The 25,004-nt window shown below is 42.8% G+C and overlaps 1 protein-coding gene and 1 pseudogene across 1 annotated transcript; one reads left to right on the forward strand and one right to left on the reverse strand.

The window, feature by feature from the left end:
* Nucleotides 1-531: 531 nt before the first annotated feature.
* Nucleotides 532-12,797, forward strand: LOC146692625 (NLR family CARD domain-containing protein 3-like). The gene is made up of 11 exons (XM_085432759.1): nt 532-620; nt 1,405-1,551; nt 1,676-1,705; nt 2,571-2,663; nt 6,189-6,267; nt 6,381-6,609; nt 6,806-8,609; nt 8,680-8,853; nt 8,984-9,139; nt 9,674-9,720; nt 11,508-12,797. Exons 4-11 carry the CDS (start codon nt 2,611-2,613, stop codon nt 12,110-12,112), a joined length of 3,147 nt encoding a protein of 1,048 aa, XP_085288885.1. The 5' UTR covers nt 532-620; nt 1,405-1,551; nt 1,676-1,705; nt 2,571-2,610; the 3' UTR covers nt 12,113-12,797.
* A 3,152-nt stretch (nt 12,798-15,949) lies between these two features.
* On the reverse strand, nt 15,950-24,530 carry LOC146692626 (uncharacterized; annotated as a pseudogene).
* Between the last annotated feature and the right edge of the window lie 474 nt (nt 24,531-25,004).

The raw sequence follows: 25,004 nt of genomic DNA on the forward strand, positions 1-25,004 counted from the left end.
GTTTGTGATTGTTACAGTAAAAAATATAACTTTTTTCTGCTATGACTGTCTTGGACAGTCTGTCACAGGGCGAGGTTCACACTTTAGAGGCCCTCATCATGTTAGTCATACAGGGAGACAGAGAGACCTCTAGTGGTGAGTTAGTCCATGACATCTTTCAACTTCATGTCTAAAATGTATTTAATCCAGTCTAGATGCTCACTGGAGCATACACTGGAGAAAGTAAAGAAGAGGAAATGTTGACTGTGGTCCTCACCCTCTCTGACTACCTGTCACTTTACTCTGATGCTGACTGGCTATTTCCGCAGAATATTTCTACTTGTGAATCCAAACTGCTGCTGCTCCATCAAAACTCATCAGATCATCAGTTAGCTCCATCTGCTGGAGAGACCACTGACTTACATCATCTGATGTGTGTGCTCTCTGACACTGACCGGGTCTTTCCTCACAGGTTAGACTGGTTTTGACATCTGATGTCTCTCTGAGGTTATGAGCATGTGACACTGTGTTAAGATCAAACACTCACAGACTCCAGGACTGACGAGGAGAACAAGCAGCTGCTTCTCCCCTGATGTTTTGTCCACACAGGAAGCTGTGAAGTGCCTGGAAGCTGACCTGAGGTGAGTTCAGCAGGTGAGAATCCTTCCAGAGAAATGTGAACACGTCTGTGGATCACTCTCACTGTACGGCACGAGTGCTTCCTAATGCTGACTGGCTGTGTGGGCTCGTCAGTATTAATCCAGTGAAGAATCTGAATCTGAGAACACTGATTTCAGAATCAGGGGTGTGTATTTTGGTGGTGGTTGTTGTGGACTGTAGTCTGAGTTTGAGTCAGTGGTGAAAAATGCCGGGAATGTCTGAACTGGTTTGACACTTTAGAGCAGCTTAAACTTATTTTCTAAGAATAAATTCTCAGAGTTGAGTTGTCTTATAACAGACTTGGATGCACTGAAGGCCTTTTTGTTCCACATGTCCTGGAAACGACCTGGAAAATAATAATATAAAATATAAAATTTTATTTATATAGCACCTTTCTAGACAGAGTCACAAAGTGCTCCACATAAGATAAAAAGTCATAAAAAAGTAAAACAGACAATATAAAACAGGCAAAAATTAACCAAAAGCTTTTTTAAAAGGTGAGTTTTGAGTTGTTTTTTAAAAACAGCTACTGAGTCCAGAGTTCTTAAGGTTTGGGGGAGAGAGTTCCACAGTCTAGGGGCCACAGTGGCAAAAGCTTCTCCAGGTCACAACTCAGTACTCACATCACTGCTCCATCATTATCCGGACTCAAAGCTGTGTGTGTGTGTGTGTGTGTGTGTGTGTGTGTGTGTGTGTGTGTGTGTGTGTGTGTGTGCGGGTGTGTGTGCGTGTGCGCGCACATGCGTGTGTGTGTGTGTATTAAAGTACACAGCAACAGAACAGATCTAAATATCCTGAACCAGAAACAGAAACAGAAGCTGGACCTGAACCTGGACCAGAAACAAAACCTGGACCTGGACCCAGGGGTGTGTCCCTCGTGAGTGGACACTCTTTGCCTTGGTCTGAAACAGAGTAAGTTTGTCAGTGACCCAAAGATCGTACTCAGACCACAGATAAGAGTTTATTCTGACAAAGCATTAGCTCATTGACAATAATTAATCATTAGCTATTATTAATCTCTGGCTCTCTTCCACAGCGTGTCTTTGTCCTGCCTTTGTCCTTTGAGGTAGGTGTTGTTGTGATTTGGCGCTGTGTAAATATATTTCAATTGAACCCTAACCCTGTAGAACCAGGGTCTTTTCCATTAGGCAAACTCAGGAGGAAAGAATCAGATTATTAGGACTGTCCAGCTGATTATGATGATTTGTGAAGGCAGACAGTTAAAGCTCTCTGAGGCCTTACTTGCTAGAGTGGATGATGATCATGTTGGAGGAGCTGAAGGTGGGCAGCCAGGTCTTTGTTTCCACAGTGTTGAGCTGATTGCAGAGGAGGCACAGGTAATTGACCAATTTTGAACTGAACTGGGTAACTGGGAAGCAAGTGAGAAGAGAGGATTACATACTGGAAAGACTAAAGTCTGACAGCCGGGGCGCTCCGTCATCTCAGCGTAGAGACGACAAGTCAGGGTTTCATACAGCTCATAAAATCAAAGTGTATGCCGATCTAACAGTGTATGTTGACTGGACAGAACAGGTCCTTCAGTACACAGGCTGAATGACAGGCTACACTGCAGCTGCACGGCTGCAAATCCGGGTCCTCCCTTTAGATGAGCTTACACAAAATACTGAACTAATAACTACCAACTGTCTGAATTAACCTAGATTTACAAGTATCTTTTAAACCTAAGTACCTACTCTTCAAGTTTCTACTTGATGTAATGATTTATTTTGAAATGTCAGTTGTCATCTCTGGCTGTGTGCCAGGTAGACCCACACACAGCCAGAGATTGAAGAGTTGAGAGTTGAACTGAAAAGACACAGCTTTTTTTTTGCTGGAACAAAAATACTCAACAACTAAAACATACAAAATGCCACAAAACTCAGGATGTGTGACAAATATCTACAGTCTGATTCTGGTTTTGTTTCTGTCAGGCTCCAGCAGCAAACAGCAGTCTCTCCTGTAACCAGCTCAATGTCTGTGCACTCAGCTTTGGCTTTTAATGGCCAAGCATCATCTGGAGAAATGTGAGTTACCTTGTGAGTGTGTAATACACTATGTCCTCTTTATGCTGTATAACTAGAACAATTAAAGTTCAAGTTAAAAAAAAATTACAACAATGTATATAGCTACCTCACCTCCACAGAAATGACGTAAGCTACTCAGTTTACCAAACAACATGTCACAGACAGCCTGTTAGAGAGTTATCTCTGAGATGCTGATGTGATAGCTCCCTCAGGACAAAGACTGAGGGACCAGTCAGAGAGTGGGCTCAGGGAGTGCTTTCCAGATACTTTAATGAACATTAACAGCAGGCCAGTAGTACACCAATTGGTATACTCAATGAGAGTATGGGAGTGCGTATGTGTGTGGTTTTAAATAACAAGAAAACAGGGAGAATAACAATCATTGCTTTTCAATATCACACACCAATAATGAATTACAACATAAATGATTAAATAAATGCTCTGGCTTAGGAAAATCTCACAGTGCCATTTTAAACAGGTAGAAAGCAGGAATATCTGCATATCCAAAACAACAGAAAAGGCCTAATATCTCAAAATTAGTAAAGATCAGCAATTAGGTGTTCAACAGAGCCCTCTAGTGGCCAAATAATCTAACTGCTATACACAAATCCGACCAGTATCAAAGGCTACGGTGGTAAGTTACATGCGTCTACCAATATCAATCAAATCTCCAAACACACTCCATATCATGTACCTGCCTCTGTATTTTTGTTGTTCTGTTGTCTTGTTTTTGTTCTGTTGTCCTAACCTATAATGTGCTACTCCTAATGTAAAACCCTCCCTTGTGTCATCATTTAAAAAACTTACACTGGTCACCCAAGGGACCCAAAATGGTCCTGCCCCAAAAAGTGCGATAAAAATGTTATATATTAATATTTTTTTCCACTTTAAATGAGTCAGTCTTTTAAAACTACTTCTGCCTAAAATATTCATATCAAGTTTTAATTATATTTCGGGGGTTTTAACCCTTTAAATCCCAGTTTCTTTACATGAGCGCACCATTTTTTTAGCCGAAAAAAACAAAAGACTTAAGTAATATTTGATTGTTATTATAATTAGGCCTTTAGATGGTCCAAAGATTGGCACCAACATTCATTTTGATTGATCGTTATTTTTTTTGCAGGGGCAAATTTAAAAAAAAAAAAAACTTACACTGGTCAACCTAGGGACCCAAAACGGTCTGACTCACGTTTGCACAGGAAAGCACACTGCTGGAAAACGCTACTCCCAGGCACTTATGGAAAAATGCCCTTAGGAAAATTTATTGATGTATTAATTACCACTACTGTTATAACAATGCAGCTGAAATATAAGGAGACTTTCTGACACAGCCTGTTCACATCCAGCTCCATGGATGTATCACTGCTCTCAGCGTCTGTGATCAGAGTTTGGATCAGAAGTAGGTGAAAACAAGGGCAGTTGGTCACCTGCCCACAGTGATGCCACCTGGAGGAGCAAACAGCATGCAAACGTTGTTCTTCAGCATAATCACATACAGCCATGATATTCACTGTTGGGTCTGTCTAGCACAGACCTACTGCTGGAACGAGACAATTCTACTACAACAGCAAAAGCAAGACGCAACTCACCAAAGTTCTTTGTCTTACTCATGCACGAGGGAGAGAACTGTGACGAGCGTCGTTCCTTCGCTTGACCCAGTTGCTCTCGTCTGCCCCCTCGTAACACTGCTCTTTATTACAGTTACATGACTATGCATAAGTTCATTAACATATGAAGTTTTACACAGGCATACATGTGAACAACGAGTACCATGTCTGTGTGTATGTATAGGCATGTGCGTGTGTGTGTGAGGGGGGGTCAAGTATGGGCTCAAATTGTGGTCATAAATATTTTGTACTTGTAAGTCAGGATTTGTATGTGTAAAAAGAATTTGTATGTATGTAAAAAAGATTTGTGTGTGGACTTCGCCAAAAAATACGTGTGAAACTCTGCACTCAAGTTTCAAGTTACAAGTATGAATTTTGACCCTATTTTTCTTCCTTTCAGCTGATTGGCCAATGTCATGTCAATCACAAATTTAACTATCCAATCAGAGAACAGATGGGTTTGGCTATTGGAGGGGTGCTTTATGGAGCTTCAGGTCCTTGAAGGAAATAAATGCCCTTTTACATGCCAGCCCAGCGTTTTCCTTCATCATCAGGAAGGGAAACAGTCTGTGGTGGTCCGAGTTTTGTGATTTTTGTGTCACAGATTTATGTGCTTAATACAGGGACCTCCAGAGACTTTTCAACAGTGCTGTGGACCTCGGGGGGCAGTGTTGTGGAAATGACACAGTCTCCACTAGTGGGGATAGTTACAAAGCTTTCTTCGTTATGAATGAGCATACATGTTTTTATTGAACATTTGAAGAACCAGCAAAAAAAACAGAAACGCTTGTAGAGGACATAAAGTCAAAGATAGAAACGACAAGGAGCAGGTGCATCTAGTACAGATGCCGCAAAAACCCACAGAGCTCAGCAGCCAGCACAACAAATTCTGGATCCTTGGCTTTTAGTTAGCAGTTAGCATTAGCAGCACATGCTGCGTCCAATGTGAAAGGAGCTTTATGCTGCGCACTGTGACTCACAGCAATGCTCCCGGGTCAGCCCTGACTTTGTGTTAAACTAATCCTAAAGTAATAATGGTATTTCTAACCACTGATATACCACAAATTTATCCTTTCAACAGCTACTGAAAGTTAGGGGACCTAGCTTCTATCGGATATTTATATAGAGATCCTCCAGCTTCAAACTGTATTACCCTTCAAGGACCTGTGGTTCAAAAAAGCTCCCCTCCGACAGCCAAACCCATCTATTCTCTGATTGGATAGTTAAGTTTGTGATTAACATGACATTGGCCAATCAGCTGAAAGGAAGAAAAATGGGGTCAGAATTTGTACTTGTAACTTGAAACTTGAGTGCAGAGTTTCACACGTATTTTTTGGCGAAGTCCACACACAAATCTTTTTTACATACACACAAGTTCATTTTACACATACAAATCTTTTTTACACACACAAATTCTTTTTACACATACAAATTTTTTTTACACACACATAAATTCTTTTTACACATACAAATCCTGATTTACAAGTACAAAACTGATTTACAAGTACAAAATATTTATGGCCACAATTTGAGCCCATAGTCAAGATGTGACCCTGTGAACGACTCCCCAAAGCTGGTGCTAGGAGCGCAGTGGTCCACCTAAACAAAGGGCTCTTATACTTAAGCAGATACAGAGTAGGTGTCCTCATATAGTATAAATCAGAAAGAGAAGGTATGACCTCTCTCATGACCTTAGGGTGTGTGTGTGCATGCCAGAACACTCTGGAAGGCACACAGAGTCTTTACAGACTGCTAAGGATCAAACCTCTATCAATCTACAAACATTTATATACTTCTAAGCATAAATGATTATAAATTTCTATGCACAAATGACAATAATAAAACATAAACCCAACATTCACATTAAATACAGAGTGCACCTTTACTGTACACTTCCTAAAACTGAATGTTCTCACAGGGTTACCCAGCAGAGCTCAGAGGTTCCCAGTGGTCAGTCTGTCGTTCAGCATCAAACAGACCTGGATGCCATATTCATGGTGAGACCAATTAATGCTGTATCAATGACATGGAAGGATGCATTTCGTGTGCTAATTGGACACTAAACAGTTTTAGCAATCAGCTTATAGGTTCTTATTATTTCCTTTTTCAGTTACTGGAGATAAAAATGGTCAATTTTGTAAAGACCGAGCTGAGGAAGATCCAGAAAGTTTTGAGTGCAGATTACCCAGAATGCTTAGAGAGTCTGAGGGAGAATGATGAGATGTTGGAGAATGAGGACGAAGAGCAAAGGAAGAGTAGCAGAGTAGCATTTCTGAAGATCACACTCCACTTCCTGAGGAGAATGAAGCAGAGGAAGCTGGCTGACCATCTTCAGAGCAGTAAGAATCTTTTATTAGCTTTGACATGATGTGGAAGTTCTGGAAGTTTGTATTTCAAACCTCAGCTCATCTTTAATATGATGCAAAACATCTGCACCATTTAACTCCTCCTGAGAGGCTGTTTTATTGCTTTATTTTTCATTTATCTGATCGCATTAACTTATTGTAAAAATAACATGATTTTGTGATCCTTCAGGGACCCGTGCTCCAGGGTGCCAACATGAACTCAAGTCTAACCTGAAAAAGAAGTTCCAGTGTGTGTTAGAGGAGATTGCTAAAACAGGAAACCCAACCCTTCTGAATCAGATCTACACAGAGCTCTTCATCACAGATGGAGGGACTGCAGGGGTCAGTGATGAATATGAGGTCAGACAAATTGAAACAGCATCCAGGAAACCAGACAGACCAGAAACTACAATCAGACAAGAAGACATCTTTAAAGCCTCATCTGTTAAAGATAAACCAATCAGAACAGTGCTGACAAAGGGAGTGGCTGGCATTGGGAAAACAGTCTTAACACAGAAGTTCACTCTGGACTGGGCTGAAGACAAAGCCAACCAGGACATTCAGTTCATGTTTCCATTCACTTTCAGAGAGCTGAATGTGCTGAAAGAGAAAAAGTTCAGCTTGGTGGAACTTGTTCATCACTTCTTTACTGAAACCAAAGAAGCAGGAATCTGCAGCTTTGAAGACTTCCAGGTTGTGTTCATCTTTGATGGTCTGGATGAGTGTCAACTTCCTCTGGACTTCCACAAAACTACAATTCTGACTGATGTTACAGAGCACACCTCAGTAGATGTGCTGCTGATAAACCTCATCAGGGGGAAACTCCTTCCATCTGCCCACATCTGGATAACCACACGACCTGCAGCAGTCAATCAGATCCCTCCTGAGTATGTTGGCATGGTGACAGAGCTCAATGGATTCACTGACCCACAGAAGGAGGACTACTTCAGGAAGAGATTCAAAGATAAGAAGCAGGCCAACAAGATCATCTCCCACATCAAGATATCTCGAAGCCTCCACATCATGTGCCACATTCCAGTCTTCTGCTGGATCACCGCTATAGTTCTGGAGGATGTGCTGAAAACCAGAGAGGGAGGACCGCTGCCCAAGACCCTGACTGAGATGTACATCTACTTTCTGTTGGTCCAGGCCAAAGTGAAGAAGATCAAATATAATGGAGGCACTGAGACAGATCCATACTGGAGTCCAGAGAGCAAGAAGATGATCAAGTCTCTGGGAAAACTGGCTTTTGATCAGCTGCAGAAAGGAAATCTGATCTTCTATGAATCAGACCTGACAGAGTGTGGCATCAATATCAGAGGAAACTCAGTGTACTCAGGAGTGTTCACACAGATCTTTAAAGAGGAGAGAGGACTGTATCAGGAGAATGTGTTCTGCTTCATCCATCTGAGTGTTCAGGAGTTTTTGGCTGCTCTTCATGTCCATCTGACCTTCATCAACTCTGGAGTAAATCTACTGGAGAAACAGCAAACAATATCTAAGATGTCCAAAGTATTTAAAGACAAACCTAAACTGAAAGATCTCCACCAGAGTGCTGTGGATAAGGCCTTACAGAGTCCAAATGGTCACCTGGACTTGTTCCTCCGCTTCCTCCTGGGTCTTTCACTGCAGACCAATCAGACCACTCTACGAGTCCTTCTGACACAGACAGGAAGTAGTTCACAGTCTAATCATGAAACAGTCCACTACATCAAGAAGAAGCTCAGAAAGAATCTGTCTGCAGAAAAAATGATCAATCTGTTCCACTGTCTGAATGAACTGAATGATCGTTCTCTAGTGCAGGAGATCCAACTGCTCCTCAGTTCAGGAAGTCTCTCCACAGATAAACTGTTTCCTACTCAGTGGTCAGCTCTGGTATTTGTCTTGCTTTGTTCAGAAGAAGATCTGGATGTGTTTGACCTGAAGAAATACTCTGCATCAGAGGAGGCTCTTCTGGGGCTGCTGCCTGTGGTCAAAGTCGCCAAGAAAGCCCTGTAAGTGGATTTATGAATAAAACAACAACTTTTTATAGAACAAAGCGGCTCATTTTTAGTTGTTTTTCAGGTTGAGTTGTTGTAACCTGTCAGAGAGAACCTGCAAAGCTCTGTCCTCGGTTCTAAGCTCAGAAACATGTATTCTGGAAGAACTAGACCTGAGTAACAACAACCTGCAAGATTCAGGAGTTAAACTTCTTTCTGCTGGTCTGATGAGTCCAAATTGTAAACTGGAAACTCTGAGGTCAGGATGGCAGTCATTCAACAGTTACAGACAGTTCTGAGTTCTGTTTGATTCTTCTATTCTCTAATTGTATGATTGTCCTTTAACGTCTTGAATTTTGTGGCATTTTGTGGCATTTTTCTTCTTCCAGCCTGTCAGGCTGCCTAATCACAGAGGAAGGTTGTACTTTCCTGACGTCAGCTCTGAGCTCAAATCATTCCCACTTGAAAGTGCTTGACCTTCGCTACAATCATCCAGGAAAATTGAAAGTGAGGCAGGGACTCAAGGATCCACACTGGAAACTCAGGTATGGACAGGGCATGGCTACTCATTTAGTACTATTTTGGCTAATTGTTTGCTAATTTAATGTGTTTTTGCTCAGAGCATCATCATAAAGAAGAGCTCATTTTGGGTATTTCTGAATTTTAGCTAGAACAAACCCAAATTTTAATTTCCAGTGACAATATTTCACATATTGGAGGGTTTAACTGGTTTGCACACATTCCAGTCTGGGCGGACTTGGATTCTTTTAGCAGCATCCCAGTTTTAGCAGCATTATTGGTGGATAGCTGCTGTCCATATTAAAAAAAACCATTTTGTGCTCCAGTAGTACAGGCATTACTGAACACTGTCAGTAGTCTTGGCTTACACTGATAATTTTCTTAGATGATTTAGAACAACAATGTACTTACAAATATTAGATATAAGGAACAAATAAAAGATAACTACCTAATGTAACTGGGTCAAACTTGGAAGAACAGGGAAAACTCTGGTGCTTCATGTGCAACAGTTAGATCTCATGTTGAATAGAAAATCATTGTTACTGTGTTTCTTTCTCCAGGCTCGACCATGGTGGACAGCAGTGGTTAAAACCTGGTTTGAGGAAGTGTAAGTTTGACAAATGATGACAAATCAGCAAAATCCAAATTTTATCGCTGTGCTATAAGTTGATGTGTGCTCATCCGATCGTTCAGTCTGACGTCACTAGCCGTGTCTGGGCCTACACTCTGCTGCAGGTCCATATATCAAATGATCACTGTGGCATTACTGAGAGTTGAAAAACTGTCTAAAGTCTTTCATCTTTAATGAAATGATCAGCGTTCTGCTCTACCAGGTGTAACAACTGAGTTTAACATCCAGGCATCCATGAAAACGGAATTTATGACATTTAACGGAGTTAGAAGTCAGCAGGAAGTTAGCTCGCTAGCTTCCATCTAAATACAATATAGCATGTCCTGACTGTGGCGGTTTGGAAACAAATTAAAATGTACAGCTCTGTTATCACTTCCAACATAAATGAAGACAGAAAACTAAACAGCAGTGACGTTTGTAGGGTTACTGAAGTTTGGCTAGCTGGTGTATAATGATGTGCTACGTGACCGCTAGCGACACAGCTATGTTAGCAAAATATAAACAAGCTAACTTTTTTTCCACTCGATAAAAGTTAACGTGAGTGTTCTCAGTGGTCAGGAACAAATGTAATCGCATGGCAGGATGCTGTAAAAGGACCAAACTTCAGCCAGGAGAACAACTGAGATAATCCATCCACAATACGAGGTTAGTCATTCATATACATGCATGGGCTGTGCTGTAGTTACATTGTAAGGTTTTAAAAACTGAGCTTAAATAAATGATTAGCGGTAATAAAAGCCGAGGGAGGTCAACGGTGATCACTGACTTTTTTTTTAGGAGCTTTTTGAGATTAAATAGAAGAAAATACAAAGCATTAAACATGTTAACAACACAAAAGCCATATTAAATGCAGACTACTTTAGGCCCGGAAGTAGGATTCATCACTTAATAATCGGATTAATCCAGGTAAGGAAATCCCAGAAGGCGGATGCTCGTCACATTACCTGTTAATAGTATAAACCTATGAGCTACAATACCATACCCCAACACAAACCCCTATCCTGATGAGAGCACACAAGCTTTCTTTTAATATTTATGTATGAACACAAAGTAGTCACACACGCTGAGCCTACTGATAGAATACTAGAAAACATAAACACGTAGAATGGAGGCTGCTACCTGTTGAAGTTCAGGCTCTAGTCGCTGAGCTGGTGAGGTGTATGTCTCCTGAATCCAAACTGGAAGCTGGTTCCACAGAAGAGGGGCCTGAAAACTGAAGGCCCTCCCTCCCATCCTACTTTTAAATACTCTAGGAACAACAAGTGAATCTGCAGTGTGAGAGCGAAGTACTCTAATAGGGTGATATGGTACTATAACCGACCGTGGCTCACCGGGTTAGGAAGCGCATCTGTAACCGGAAGGTCGCCGGCTCTCTGTCCTGGTTATTGTGTCCCTGGGCAAGACACTTTACTGTTGGCCAGAGGGGCCAATGGCACGATATGGCAGCCTTGCTTCTGTCAGTCTCCCCCAGGGCAGCTGTGGCTACAACCGTAGCTTGCCTCCACCAGTGTGTGAATGCGAGAGTGAATGAATAGTGGCATTGTAAAGCGGTTTGGGTGCCTTGAAAAGCGCTATATAAATCCAATCCATTATAACGTCATTAAGATAATATGGGGCCTGATTATTTAAGACCTTGTATGTGCGAGGGATGACAGTGATATTAAGTTTTATATAAATAAAATGACAGAACATAATGAAAGAACAGACACTAGATGTGTCAGATGATAAACTGTATCTCTGCTGTGTGTTTCTCTCTCCATCAGATTTCTGTGAATTAAAAGTGGACATGACTTCAATAAATAAAAAACTCAAACTGTCTGACAACAACATGAAGGTGACCGTTGTGGAGAACAAGCAGCCCTATCCTGATCATCCAGACAGATTTGACTGGTGGAAACAGCTTCTGTGCAAAAATGGGCTGATTGGTCGCTCTTACTGGGAAGTTGAGTGGAAAGGAGGCAGTTTTATATCAGTGAGTTACAAAAGTATCAGAAGGAGAGGAAACAGTGCCGAATGCAAATTTGCGGGAAATGATCAGTCCTGGAGTCTGATGTGTTCTGACGCTTTTGGTTACTCATTCTGGCACAACAATAGAGAAACACCCATCTTCTCCTCCTCCTCAGTCTCTCACAGAGTAGGGGTGTATGTGGACTGTCCTGCTGGCACTCTGTCCTTCTACGGAGTCTCTTCTGACACTCTGTTCCACCTCCACACCTTCAGCACCACATTCACTGAACCTCTGTATCCTGGGTTTGGACTGTGGTCCAGTGACTCCTCTGTGTTTCTGAGTCCTTTGTGTACTAACAAGTCTGTAGAGCTTGACTGTTTAGAAGAGGCAGAAACTACAAGTCGGTGGTATGAAAGCTGAATGTGGATGATGTTTCTTTTTTGTTTGCTTTGAATCACATATTCTGGGATTGATATGTTGTGATGTGATTTTGCTTTGCATGATTATCTCCTCACCACTTTACTTCAAACTCACTGATTGTTAACCTCTAATATAATAATAATGGATTGCATTTATATAGCGCTTTTTGAGACCCCTCAAAGCGCTTTACAATACCACTATTCATTCACGCTCACATTCACACACACTAATATCCCTAATATCAGCACATAAATATGTGGGGACATCTTTGCATTTTAAACCCTTTTCTGTTGACATGCTATTTTATCTCAAGATTAACTATTTTTAAAGACTATGAAGTTTGTGAATTAATGGTTACAGTTTTATGAATCTAAGAAAAATTTAAAGGTTTTAGTTCAAGTAATGTTAAAAGCTGTTTTACAAACTGCCAAAAATTGTAAATCATTCAGTAATCATTAATAAATCTTAAACATATCAAATGTTCCACGAGGGCAACAATAAAGTGTTAATGCTTTACTAATAATATTAACATGAGTAAACGTCTATATGTTGTGTTTATTTTCATATATATATGTTGTTTGTTTATATTTGTCACCAGCAGTGTGGCTGATTATTTGACTCCAGCTGTTATGGTTAATTACTTTTTCATGATAATGAATAAATAAACTAATAGCTGACATGCTAACTTGCCTTGTTTTGCTTTGTAGTTGCTGTTTTAACTGTATTAACAATGACCGTGTTACTTATTAAGCTCCTCTTCTTTTTTTTTTACTACTTTCTTTTTATTGTTTTTCTTTAAACATTACACAGATGACATAAGAGGTAACAACAAAACAAAACAAAATTAAATAAAATAAAGAAATAAATTAATAAATTAATTTAAAAAGTGAAAAAAGAACATGTTGGGTCACCATGTTTCTACAATTTGATCGTTTTTCATTATCAATGTGATGGTCTTTATCCAGTTTATGTAATCAGTCCATTTCTCCCACTTTCGATGATATTGATCTTCCTGAGTCCTTATTCTGTAAGTCAGTTGTTCCATAATTTGTATTTCGTCTATAATTTTGATCCATTCATCCTGCGATGGTGGGTCTATCTTGTACCAATTTCTTGTGATAGCCTTTTTACAGGCTGCAAGCATAATTTTCAATATGTATCTATTTTCTTTCAACACATTTCCCGTAATGACACCAAGATATAATAATATACAAGACTTGGACACAGTATAACCCAGAATTTTACTTATAACTAAATGGACATCTTCACAAAATTTTGCGATCTTGGGGCAGAACCAGAACACATGGGAATGAGTCACATTTACATCTCTACAGCTTCTCCAACACGGTTGTGGTAATGAAGTGTGTTTGTTCCTAATTTTGGGTGTTATAAAAAATCTTATTACATTTTTCCAGTAATGCAATCTCCAGACACGTGATGATGTTGTTGACTGCTGTGTTTTCCAGATTTCTGACCATTCCTCATCGGATGTGTTCCCTCCCAACTTTCTCTGCCACATCAGTTTTACAGATGTTATTGTACACCCTCTTGCCTCCGTTATATGCTCGTAAATTGTTGAGATTATTCTAAAATTTTTTGCATTGTAGGTTTCAGTTATGGTTTTGATTAGAGATGGCACGATACCACTTTTTTATGTCCGATACCGATACCGATATCATAAATTTGGATATCTGCCGATACCGATATGAATCCGATATAGTGTTTTTTAATCAACAAAACTGTTTTTTAAATATCTTGCTGCATTTTGTATAAGTTCATACTCAAGTTTAAAACAACAACTACACTAAAGCTATTCTGTTATACCTGTATGCAAAAAAAAATATTTCATAGTTCAGCAATACTGATCAATCTAATAAACTTAAACCTACACCATCCTCCCTATTCTGGTATTTTAAAGAGTACTTAGCATAAATATTAAGCAACCTAACTAATAGGGTTCCAACTCCCAGCAACAACAAAAATAAATAAATAAAAAATAGGGAACCACCCCTCACGCTCCACCTCATGATGCTTAATCGACGTAATCAACCTTAATTTGATGCAGTGTGGAAAAAAATACACAGAAATCAATTATTTTTCAAGAAATATTAAATAGATTCAACATCTTTCTTCAACAAAATTGCAGACTGCACAGATGGTACCTTCCCAAAGGAAAAAGTACTATAGCTTACTAGGGTATATTAGACTTAACAGTTACTATATACAATAATGGACTTCTATACATTTTACATCAGATTAAAACTTTGGGTGTAAGATTCAGATAAATATTAAATAATTAAAAGCTCGACATTTTAAATGAGAATAAGAAAGAATAGTATGTCTTTGTGCCCTCTTTTCCCTGTTAATGCCCTATCGGCCCCCCTGGCTAAACTTTGCTAGATCCGCCCCTGCACAGTTACCAGCCGTCAGCTACGTAGAAAAAGATCCTGGTGTAGAAAGTAATAATAAATAAATTCTAACAACAGCTGATCAAGCTTAAACGTGCTGCTGTAGTTCAGCCGCTGGTTTCCTCTGTCTGGTGCAAAGTGGGCCAAAAGCAAACAAGAGACACGGACTCGCGACAGAAAAGCCGATCAGCTGATCATTAAGCAGTTTCATGATTGAAGTAGCAGCCGGAGAGCGAGAGGCAGTCGCTCGTTAAGCTTAACGCAGGAATGCTTTACAAACATTCAGAGATGGACTTACACACTTGCTTTACTTCTCTCGGGGATAACTTTGTCGGAGATGAAATGCGGGGTTGCTAGCGAAGCTCCACATGCTATCCAGACCACCGACAGGTCCCGCATGCCACAGCCGCTCTATCACGTGATGCATACTGCTCCGACGTGCTAATGTTCTGAGGTGAGTTACAGCGTGTTGCAAGTTTTGTGAGGTGCTTTCGTGATATTTAATGGATCGGATTACATTTTTTATTTTTCTCCGATATCCGATCCAGTAATTTAGGTCAGTATCGGACCGATACCGATACGTAATATCGGATCGGTCCATCTCTAGTTTTGATTATTGAATTTTTATCCAGATTTACACTATGTTTTACTTCTTTATTAAAAAAGTCCCTAATCTGCAAATATCTGTAGTGATCTTGATTACTTAGATCATATTTTTGTTTGATCTCCTGGAAGTTCATTGCATTCCCATCTTTAATTAGTGTACATATCACTGTTAATCCATTAGGAATCCACTGTTTAAATCTTTGGTCCATAGAACCAGGGATAAAACCCTTATCATAAGCTATCCATCAAAGCAGTCCGAACTCTTTTTCCAGTTTGTATTTTCGTACCAGATTAAACCATATTTTTAGTGTAAACTGAGTGAATAAATGCAGCTGTTTAATTACACTCATTGCTTCTTCTCTGTCTCCTATAAGGCTTTGGATTTCTCTTCCTTGTACTGATTTTTCTAGATTCTTCTATTTGGCTTCATAATCATTGTCACACCAACAATTTATATGCCTGATTTGTGCAGCATGAAAGTATGCCTCAAGGTTTGGGAGTGCCAAACACCCCTTATCCTTTCTTATCTGTAATGTATCAAATTTGATTCTCGGTCTGTGACCATTCCATATAAACGTGGAAATGATTTTGTCCCATAATCTGAATTGTTTTTCAGGTATGTCAATGGGTAGCGACTGAAAAAGGTAGAGAAGTCGGGGTAGGACACTTACTTTTATGGTCTCTATTTGAGAACCAATGTCTTATGGAAGGGTAGCCCACCAATCCAAATCACTCTTGATTTCCTTATCTAATTTATCGTAATTATGTTTATATTAATCCTCAGCGTCAACCCCAAGATATTTCATTCTTGTTGCTCTCCAATTCAAATTATATTTTTGTATAGTCCATAGTCCAAAAAGGCCCAGACGGACAAGTTCAGGGGGCCGACAGCACAGGAGGCCAAAACAGTTCTGTTCCGGAGGCCGACCATGTGAATGGCAGCGGCAGTGGGGCAGGTCCGGAGGCCGCCCACGCAGTAGGTAGTGGCATGGAAACAGTTCCGGGGACCGACCGTGCGGACGGCAATGGCGGCGTGTAGGAGGTCGTCCTCGCAGAAGGCGGGGGTGGCAACAGAAGTCCGGAGGGCAGCCACGGTGGTGACGATGCCCAACAAGCGGCCTGACAAACGCTCGATGATGTTGAGGCGGTAGTTTGGGACCTGAAGGTGGCGTGATCCCTGCGGGACCAGGCGAGGCGGAGGCTGGACCAGACGAGGCAGAAGCCGAGGCGGAGGCTGGAACAGACGTGGCAGAAGCCGAGGCGGAGGCTGGAACAGAGGTGGCAGAAGCAGAGGCGGAGGCTGGGCCAAACGAAACTGGTGACGCTGAAGAGGAGGCCACTGCAGGGGATGCTGGAGCTGATGCGGGGGCTGGACCAGGCGAGGCAGATGAGGATGAAGCTGAAGCAGAGGCTGGACCAGGGGACGCTGATGAGGATGCCGAAGAGGATGCTGAAGCTGGACCCGGCGACGGCGTGGGTGGACCTGAAGCTGGACCCGGCGACGGCGTGGGTGGACCTGAAGCTGGACCAGGTGACTGCGTGGGTGGAGACACAGAGGCTGCAGCTGGCGAGGATGAAGACACAGAGGCTGCAGCTGGCGGTGGCGTGGAATCCGGAGACGGAGGCGCTGCAGCAGGCAGTGTGGACGAAACTGTGGATGCGGCTGCTGCTGCGGGTGTGGATGAGGCTGCTGGTGGAGCAGCTGGTGGCTGGACGGGCTCCTCGGGCCCCCCAGCTGACGAGGAAGGTCGCTGGACAGGCTCCTCGGGCCCCCCAGCTGGCGAAGCAGGAGGCTGGACAGGCTCCTTGGGCCCCCCAGCTGGCAAAGCAGGAGGCTGGACGGGCTCCTCGGGGCCTCCAGCGAAAACAGTCTCAGGACCAGTGGGCACAGGGGCCCCTGGAACACACAGAACAAAACGTGTCCAGCAACGAGGAAGGTTGCTGGACGGGCTCCTCGGACCCCCCAGCTGACGAGGAAGGTCGCTGGACGGGCTCCTCGGACCCCCCAGCTGACGAGGAAGGTCGCTGGACAGGCTCCTCAGGCCCCCCCAGCTGGCGAAGCAGGAGGCTGGACAGGCTCCTCGGGCCCTCCAGCGAAAACAGTCTCAGGACCAGTGGGCACAGGGGCCCCTGGAACACACAGGACAAAACGTGTCCAGCAACGAGGAAGGTTGCTGGACGGGCTCCTCGGACCCCCCAGCTGACGAGGAAGGTCGCTGGACGGGCTCCTCGGACCCCCCAGCTGACGAGGAAGGTCGCTGGACGGGCTCCTCGGGCCCCCCAGCTGGCGAAGCAGGAGGCTGGACAGGCTCCTCGGGCCCTCCAGCGAAAACAGTCTCAGGACCAGTAGGCACAGGGGCCCCTGGAACACACAGGACAAAACGTGTCCAGCAACGAGGAAGGTTGCTGGACGGGCTCCTCGGACCCCCCAGCTGACGAGGAAGGTCGCTGGACGGGCTCCTCGGACCCCCCAGCTGGCAAAGCAGGAGGCTGGACAGGCCCCTCGGGCCCCCCAGCTGGCAAAGCAGGAGGCTGGACAGGCTCCTCCGGCCCTCCAGCGAAAACAGTCTCAGGACCAGTGGGCACAGGGGCCCCTGGAACACACAGGACAAAACCAGCAGGCACTGGGACCTCTGGCAGGCACAGATCGGAACCAGCAGGCACACGGGCCTCTGGCAGGCACAGATCGGAACCAGCAGGCACACGGGCCCCTGGCAGGGACAGAACAGAACCAGCAGGCACACGGGCCCCTGGCAGGGACAGAACAGAACCAGCAGGCACATGGGCCCCTGGCAGGGACAGAACAGAACCAGCAGGCACACGGGCCTCTGACAGGGACAGTACAGAACCAGGCACACGGGCCTCTGGCAAACACATGGCAGACTGCAGCTGCACAGAGCATTGAGTCTGCTCAGGCAGCAACGGCCGGGTGCGGTCCTCAGCTGGCTCCTTAACCATCAGGGGTCCAGAGTCTGCTGGGGGCTGAAACCCAGCCTCTGGGGAGGCCCTGGAGTGAATCTCAGTCTCAGAACTGGCCAGCTTTTGAGGACTGATAACAATATTGTTTGGTTTGTCTCTCTGATTAGGATTCGAGGTTGTGGAACAGTTCTGTAAGGGTTGGATAGACATAGCTTGCTGTACCGGAGGTGTAGGTGAAGATGATGGCTGTATAGGTGGCTGAGCTGAGGACGACTGAAGAAAAGGTCGGGAAAATGATGGTTGTGAAGTTGGAAACCGAGCTGACGATAAGGCTGATGATTCCTCTACCAACTGAGGTATTGACTGGGCTAAGGATTGAAATAAGGTTTGTAATAAGTCAGGCTGTGGATGTGACTGTGCTATGGGAAGCGAGGCTGAATGTGGTGGAGGTGGCGACTGAGCTTGGGGCCGGGCGGCTAACTGAGCTTGGGGCCGGGCGGCTAACCGAGCTTGGGGCCGGGCGGCTAACCGGGCTTCGGGCCGGGCGGCTAACCGAGCTTCGGGCCGGGCGGCTAACTGAGCTGACATAGCCCCAGAATAAACAGTTCCAGATGAAACAGTCTTAGCTCCTGGGTCTGAAGGAGCATCAGAAGCACAGTCTTTTGAACCAAAGCGGAAACAATTGCTCTCAAAATGAATACTCTCATTTTCTGGAACAGGAGGAACAGAAGTTCTAGAGTTCATGAAGCTGACGTTAGCGGCCTTGGGGGAAACGGTACGTTTATCCCTCGACACAGAAGGCGAATGTAGGGGGACTTTGTCACTCACCCTAGGCGGTTGGTCGAGAAGAGTCCCAGGCTCCTGCTGGAGCCGTGAGTGCTGGCGGCACGTTCGCCGCTTCCAAGTAGAAGAGGGAGCAGCGCTGGCAGAATGCGACAAGGAATGACTCGGCTGTGGCTGCTCCTGCTGTGATGTGGAAACGCTGGGTGAGTCGGGTGGCACTATAATGACCCTAACATCTTGTAGAAAGCTTGAGCTGGTGTAAGCTGGTTGCTCGCGGTCTCATAGTAATCCTCCCGGGACCGGCGGGAGCGTTTTCTGTGAGACCGGGGCATCCGGGGGGAAGAAGCAGGTGAGTGGACCGAAGGGTAAGCAGCTTGTGAGGAACGGCAGCACGGAGGCCCTCCAAGCGCTAGCCGGGTCCCGTCAAAGGCTGAGCTGCGCTTCCTCAGTGAGTCTGCTGGATCCATACTGGTCGCGTCATTCTGTCATGAATCGCTGTGTGGCAGGCAAGCAGGAGTGGTGGACCCAAAATGCAGAACTCAGACACGGAAGTGAAACTTAAAGCGCAGCTTTATTGCTGGGAAAAACCTCGTACAAACTAAACTCACCAAAAGAAAACCAAAAGTCAGAACAGAGGAACCAAGGACTGAAACACTGGAAAGAAACACTAAACTGGAGCAGGAGACCAAACACTAGGAACATAGAAGCAGAACAGCTAGTTGAGGGTACGACGCGACACTGACACAGAGAAACACAGGGCTTAAATACACAGATGGCAGTAATCAAGGGATGAGAGACAGGAGGGGAACACACCTGGGAGAAATCACAGCTGACGAGACAGGGGAAACGTAAACTGAACACACTGACATGAGACATGAACTTTCAGAATAAAACAGGAAACTAACAGACAGAGAACCAGACAGGACACTGAACTTGACAGGCAGACTCATGAGCAGACACAATAACACCATGGACAGACAGAGGGAACACAGAAGTGGGAGCAGGCATGCAAAGAACAGAAACCTAACAAATGGCAAAATCACAACAGAATACACACTCTGAATGAACAAAAGCATAAGGAAACACAAAACACTGAGTCCTCAGACTCAGGACCATGACAGGGCGCTATGAAGATTGCAAACAAGGTAGGAGAAAGGCAGCAGCCCTGTCTGGTAGACTGCTCTAATTTTATGGTCTCAGTTAAACTACCATTTATTCTTATTCTTGCGGTCGGGTTTTGATAAAGTGTTTTAATACATCTGATAGCTTTATCATGAAATCCAACTTTCTCAAGTACGTGATATAGAAAATTTCAATTTATGCTATCGAAAGCCTTTTATGCGTTGAGGCTTATTAAGGCTGCACATTTTCCTTTTTTCGAATATTACTGATAATATATAAAGTTCTCTTTATATTATCTTGGGTTTGACGTCCCTTTATAAAGCCTATCTGGTCTTCATTGATAATATCACTAATAAAATATTCATATATTTTAGAAATAACTGAGGTATATAATTTATAATCAACATTTAGTATTGATATGGGTCTATAATCTGAACAAATCTCGCTGGATTTTTTCTTGGGGATCACTGTTATGACCGCTTCTTTCCATGAAGGGGGCATTTCACCATGTTCGAGTGTATATCTGAATGATTTTTCGAGTAGTGGTATAAGCTGTTCTTTAAAGGTTTTATACCACTAGGATGGTAAACCGTCACTACCGGGAGATTTGTTTGACTTTAATTTATTTATTGCTTTATCTATCTCTGTTTCCGTGATAGGAGAGGTCAGATAGTCATTATGATTTTTCCCAACTGAGGGTAAATTCAGTTTCTCAAGAAAAGCTTTTATCTGGTCGATGTGAGGGGAGTATGGATGGGTATCGAAACCCGGTTCTTGTTGAGAACCGGTTCCCACTGTTTCAATTCCTTGGAATTGTTTGCCATTTTTGCAAACGATTCCCTTGTCGATTCCAGTCGCCCCGAATGACATCACCACGTTGCGAAGCGTCATTTACCTGGCAGGAAACACGGCGCGAAAGCGGCTCAAACGCTCAAAAGTTTGGTTATACTTTACGAGAATGGATGACAACAGGGCAACTTTTCAGTACTTGAAAAGTAGATATTTCATTTAGGGAAGGAAACACTACGAATATGCAAAAGCGTGTTGAGACCCCTGATTCAGATGTTCCCTTTATATGTGCCTTTTTGAGCAGAGGAACCTTGTGAGCACTTGCGAGCAAGATTTGAGTCCATTACAGCGTAGTATGTTACCAATGGTGTTCTCTGTGACTGTGGCCCAGAGTGCCTTTAGGTCATTAACAAGTAGCCCAAACAAGTCCCATGTAGTTTGGGCTGATTCACCACCTTTCGTGTGATCGTCCTCATGTGGCAAGATATTGCATGAAGCTCAAAGAGAAGAGCGATTAATGATCATTTTACATTTCTTCTATTTTTGAAGAATCACATCAAGAATTGTCCCATTCTTGCTTCTTGCTGATGGTCTTGTACACTGTTAGACTTTTCATCGCCACTTTACGGTAACATACTGGCGTCACTGTTGCCAGCGTCATACCGTGACGCCGTGTTACGGTAGCTTACCGTTCTGCAGGATGATACCGTTTTTGCTGGTGTGGTATAATACTCTTGGACAAATTATGGTAACGCACCGTAGCCTTTTTTACGGTATCTCACTGGCGACAGTGACGCCAGTGAGATACTGTTATGTCGTAAATTACGTCAACAAAGTAACATCATACTGTGATTAAGAAATTGGTATACTACCGTTTATTCACGGTATGTCACTGTAAGCCCGCTGCAAGGTAATAAACTGCAATATATTTACCAGTAACTTACCGTTATCACGCATCATCAGTGCCAAAACTATTCATCTCTGCTAGAGGACACTGTGTCCCAACAGGCGGTCATTTACTGTTTAACAGGTCGTAATTGACCGTAATTTCAGTTAACAGTAACATACTGTAAGAGACTGGAGGGTTCCAAAAAAATTGGATGGATGGATGGATGGATGGATGGATAGATAGATACACACACACAAAATATAATCCATGTGCTTTACACCACTTTATTTATTATCACTGATTTTTCCCTGCTGAAATACACATTTCTAAAATCAAAAACTGAAAAGAACTGAAAACATATTTTCATTGAGGAAGCACTTGTTTTTACTAAACCATGTAATACATTATTTTCATAATTTCATTACATATGCTCAAGTATTGGGTTTTCTTAGTTATATTTTGTAGGGTCTTAAACCTACAATGTGAAGTGCCTTGGCATTCATTTTGTTGGTACCATACAAATAAACTGAATTGTAATGAATATAATATCAAGCCCCACACTTCTGCCTTTATATACACTTTGTCCAAAATACTGGCTCACACCACCAAATCAATGCACAAAGCAGGGTCCACAAGGACATGGATGAGCATGTGTGGTGTGAAGGAACTTGACTGACCTGCACTGAACCCTGATCTTGCTTTGTGGACTGAGTTCATTGATTTGTAAGGTGAGCCAATACATGTGACAATTAAAGTGTAAGTAGCTGAAATAATTTTTAACAAACGGGTAAAAGAAGGAAAAAAAATCAAAACTGTTGCACTCAAAAAACCTATTAGACAGAGACAGCATCTTGCAAGAGTGGCAAGAGAGCTTGTCTTCATTGTTGTTCGTCTTGTGTAAATGTCCAGAAAGCATGGGCCATGGATCATCTGTGGAGACACAGGTACATTGGTCACTTAAATTATACAAGAAATTCACTAAAATGGCAAAAACAGTTACATAATTTGAAGTTCTCCACTCAAATTCAGTAAGCCACTAGAGGAAAGTTGTGACATGAGGGTTAATGTGAACAACCTTTCGCTTCACAGTGGTCCCAGTCTTTCTGCTCGTCCCAACCTTGGAGGTACATTTTGTTCCCTCTTCAGGGTTTATCCTTACAAAAAACCTTGCACACGCTGACTCCTGGTATTCCAGGTTCAATACATAGAATGAACCAAAGAAGACTGACATTGCATCAGCAAAGGTGTTCTCTTTGTCCAGCTCAACAATTACACACCCCTCTACATTCACCATCCAGCAGGTGGTGGTCATTGAACTTTGTCCTTAAATGTATAGGGGCAACATGTTGTCATTATGCAACATAAAATAATTTCAGTACTTCACTTCTTCAAACTGTCTAGATAGTCATAAAGCAAATAGCTACATACAGTTAATTATTAATGGCCTTATGTACATAAGTCCATTTTAACATATTATAATTGTACATAATTGGGAATTATTCTGCACATTAAACACACCTAACAAACAGTCAGCCCATTTAAATTACCGGAGATGAATCAACCGTATGTTATTTTGGAGTTTATAGTTTGTGCTGCTGTTAAACTTTACAGTATTGACTTCAGTATTCCTGCTGTTGGTGTAGCTAGACTACTATGTTGATCAGTAATATCAAATTCAAATTCAAATTCAAATTTTTATTTGTCACGTACACAGTCATACACAGTACGATATGTAATGTGAAATTTGATATTGTTACTTTGCTGGATTCACTGAGAGACATGTCCAACAACCTTGGTTTAGAAAGGAAATTACAGAAATTTGAGCTAACAAAACAGAGATACCTGTGTCCACGAAAAGCTCCTGTGCCAAACAGATATTGCAATATGGTCTAATCAGCTCTATTTCATGAATGACTTCTTACCAAGCATAATCAGCCTTGGGGTGATGGGCAGGTTGCTCTCTGCTTTAAGGGACATCCTGGTAGATGTTTCCTGCCAGAAAAAGGACCAAGACATTTTATGTAACAAATAAAAAAATATAACAGGACAGCAAGCAACAACATTAAACATAGAGCTGTATGAAAGAAGCTTACATCTGCTAAGACAAAGAGGGAGTCTTCATCTTCCTTCTAATACTTCATCATGAGAAGTATGGCTGCTGTGCCAACCTTGTTGTTGGTCAAAACTCCCTCACTTTCTATCTGCTGAAGAAGTGTCCTTATACCAAGGTTCCATTTGAGCTTCTGGCTGGAGAAATAGTTAATAATCCTTCTGTCTTTGGTTATGAGGGCCTGACCTAAGTGCTCACTGATATCGATGCCTGTGAGTTTGTAAAAGTGGTTCGAAAGACCTTTCCGAGTAAACAAGAATGGCCACTGCTCCTGAATTTCAGCTACTGAAAGTGAGGGACAACTGTTGATAAGCTGCCGCTGAGAAATATATGTGAGGCACATGAAGTCATCTACATCAGGTCTCTCCACAGCTCCAGGTCCTTCTGAATTAAAAATTGTTAACAAGATGTGTTTCTTTTCCTCTAAAGAAGCTGGCGTTTCCCCCTCAGGAAGTTCAACTGGCTGCCAATTTATATAACCATAGCTATCAACAAGGCATGTAACTTTTTATGTGAGGTTGCATTACTGTTGGGACTACAGTCTTCCTCATTCCTGGTTCTCTTTGTTTGACGAAGTCTATGTGTTGTATTATCTCGATTAACATGTTCAACTCTAGATTTGATGCTTCTTAGTAGTGAATAATGTCCACAACCCCGTCTTTCTCCCTTTTCAGTAAAATCTGCAAATGTTTGAGGGTATCTGTTTACAATGATCTTAGCAACCTCTTCACAAGATGCACGTTTAGGGTTTCTGCAGTTAACTTGCATGGCCTCCACAACAATTCTAACCATACTTCTCCTGTCCTCTGGATGACCTCTGTCTCCTCATGTGATTGCATGCGACAGTTGGAGTGGAAATCATTCCCAAGCTCCAGAGTAATGGTGTCATTCAAATTCTTTGGTCTGCCATCTAAAAAAAAGAGAGATGGTGTTAGTGTCAGTGTCTACTTTTGTTTCGTGCATTGCACAGCTGCAAAGATCCTGAAATTCCTCTATGATGCTCTGTATAGTGCTGGTTGGCAAGAGCATTTTAGTCTGCATTTTTAAATGACACAAAGTCAACTGTCTTCTAATAGATTAACTGTGTCCTGTCCATGTATTATGGCAAATCCCCCAATTTCTTGTTGCCTTGACTGCTGAACTGTCTACTTATGTTTTCGAGAAATATGGCTGGAAAATGATGTTCGGACACTGAAGTATTTAGAGCAACCTTCAAATGGACATAATGGACACATGGCTTAAAAGCATATTATTAGGTTAGTTCAC

This window comes from Copadichromis virginalis, linkage group LG15 (genome assembly GCF_057382275.1).
Source record: "Copadichromis virginalis isolate Kocher_CV1m ecotype Utaka linkage group LG15, C_Virginalis_male_GT1.1, whole genome shotgun sequence".
NCBI lineage: Eukaryota > Metazoa > Chordata > Actinopteri > Cichliformes > Cichlidae > Copadichromis > Copadichromis virginalis.

What these genes read in the sequence shown, in the direction of transcription:
- LOC146692625 (XM_085432759.1), top strand. Translation starts at nt 2,611, where the DNA reads ATGTCTGTGCACTCAGCTTTGGCTTTTAATGGCCAAGCATCATCTGGA. An exon ending in AAAGTCGCCAAGAAAGCCCT is followed by an intron (nt 8,610 to 8,679) that starts GTAAGTGGATTT and finishes GTTGTTTTTCAG; the next exon opens with GTTGAGTTGTTGTAACCTGT. An exon ending in GATCCACACTGGAAACTCAG is followed by an intron (nt 9,140 to 9,673) that starts GTATGGACAGGG and finishes TTCTTTCTCCAG; the next exon opens with GCTCGACCATGGTGGACAGC.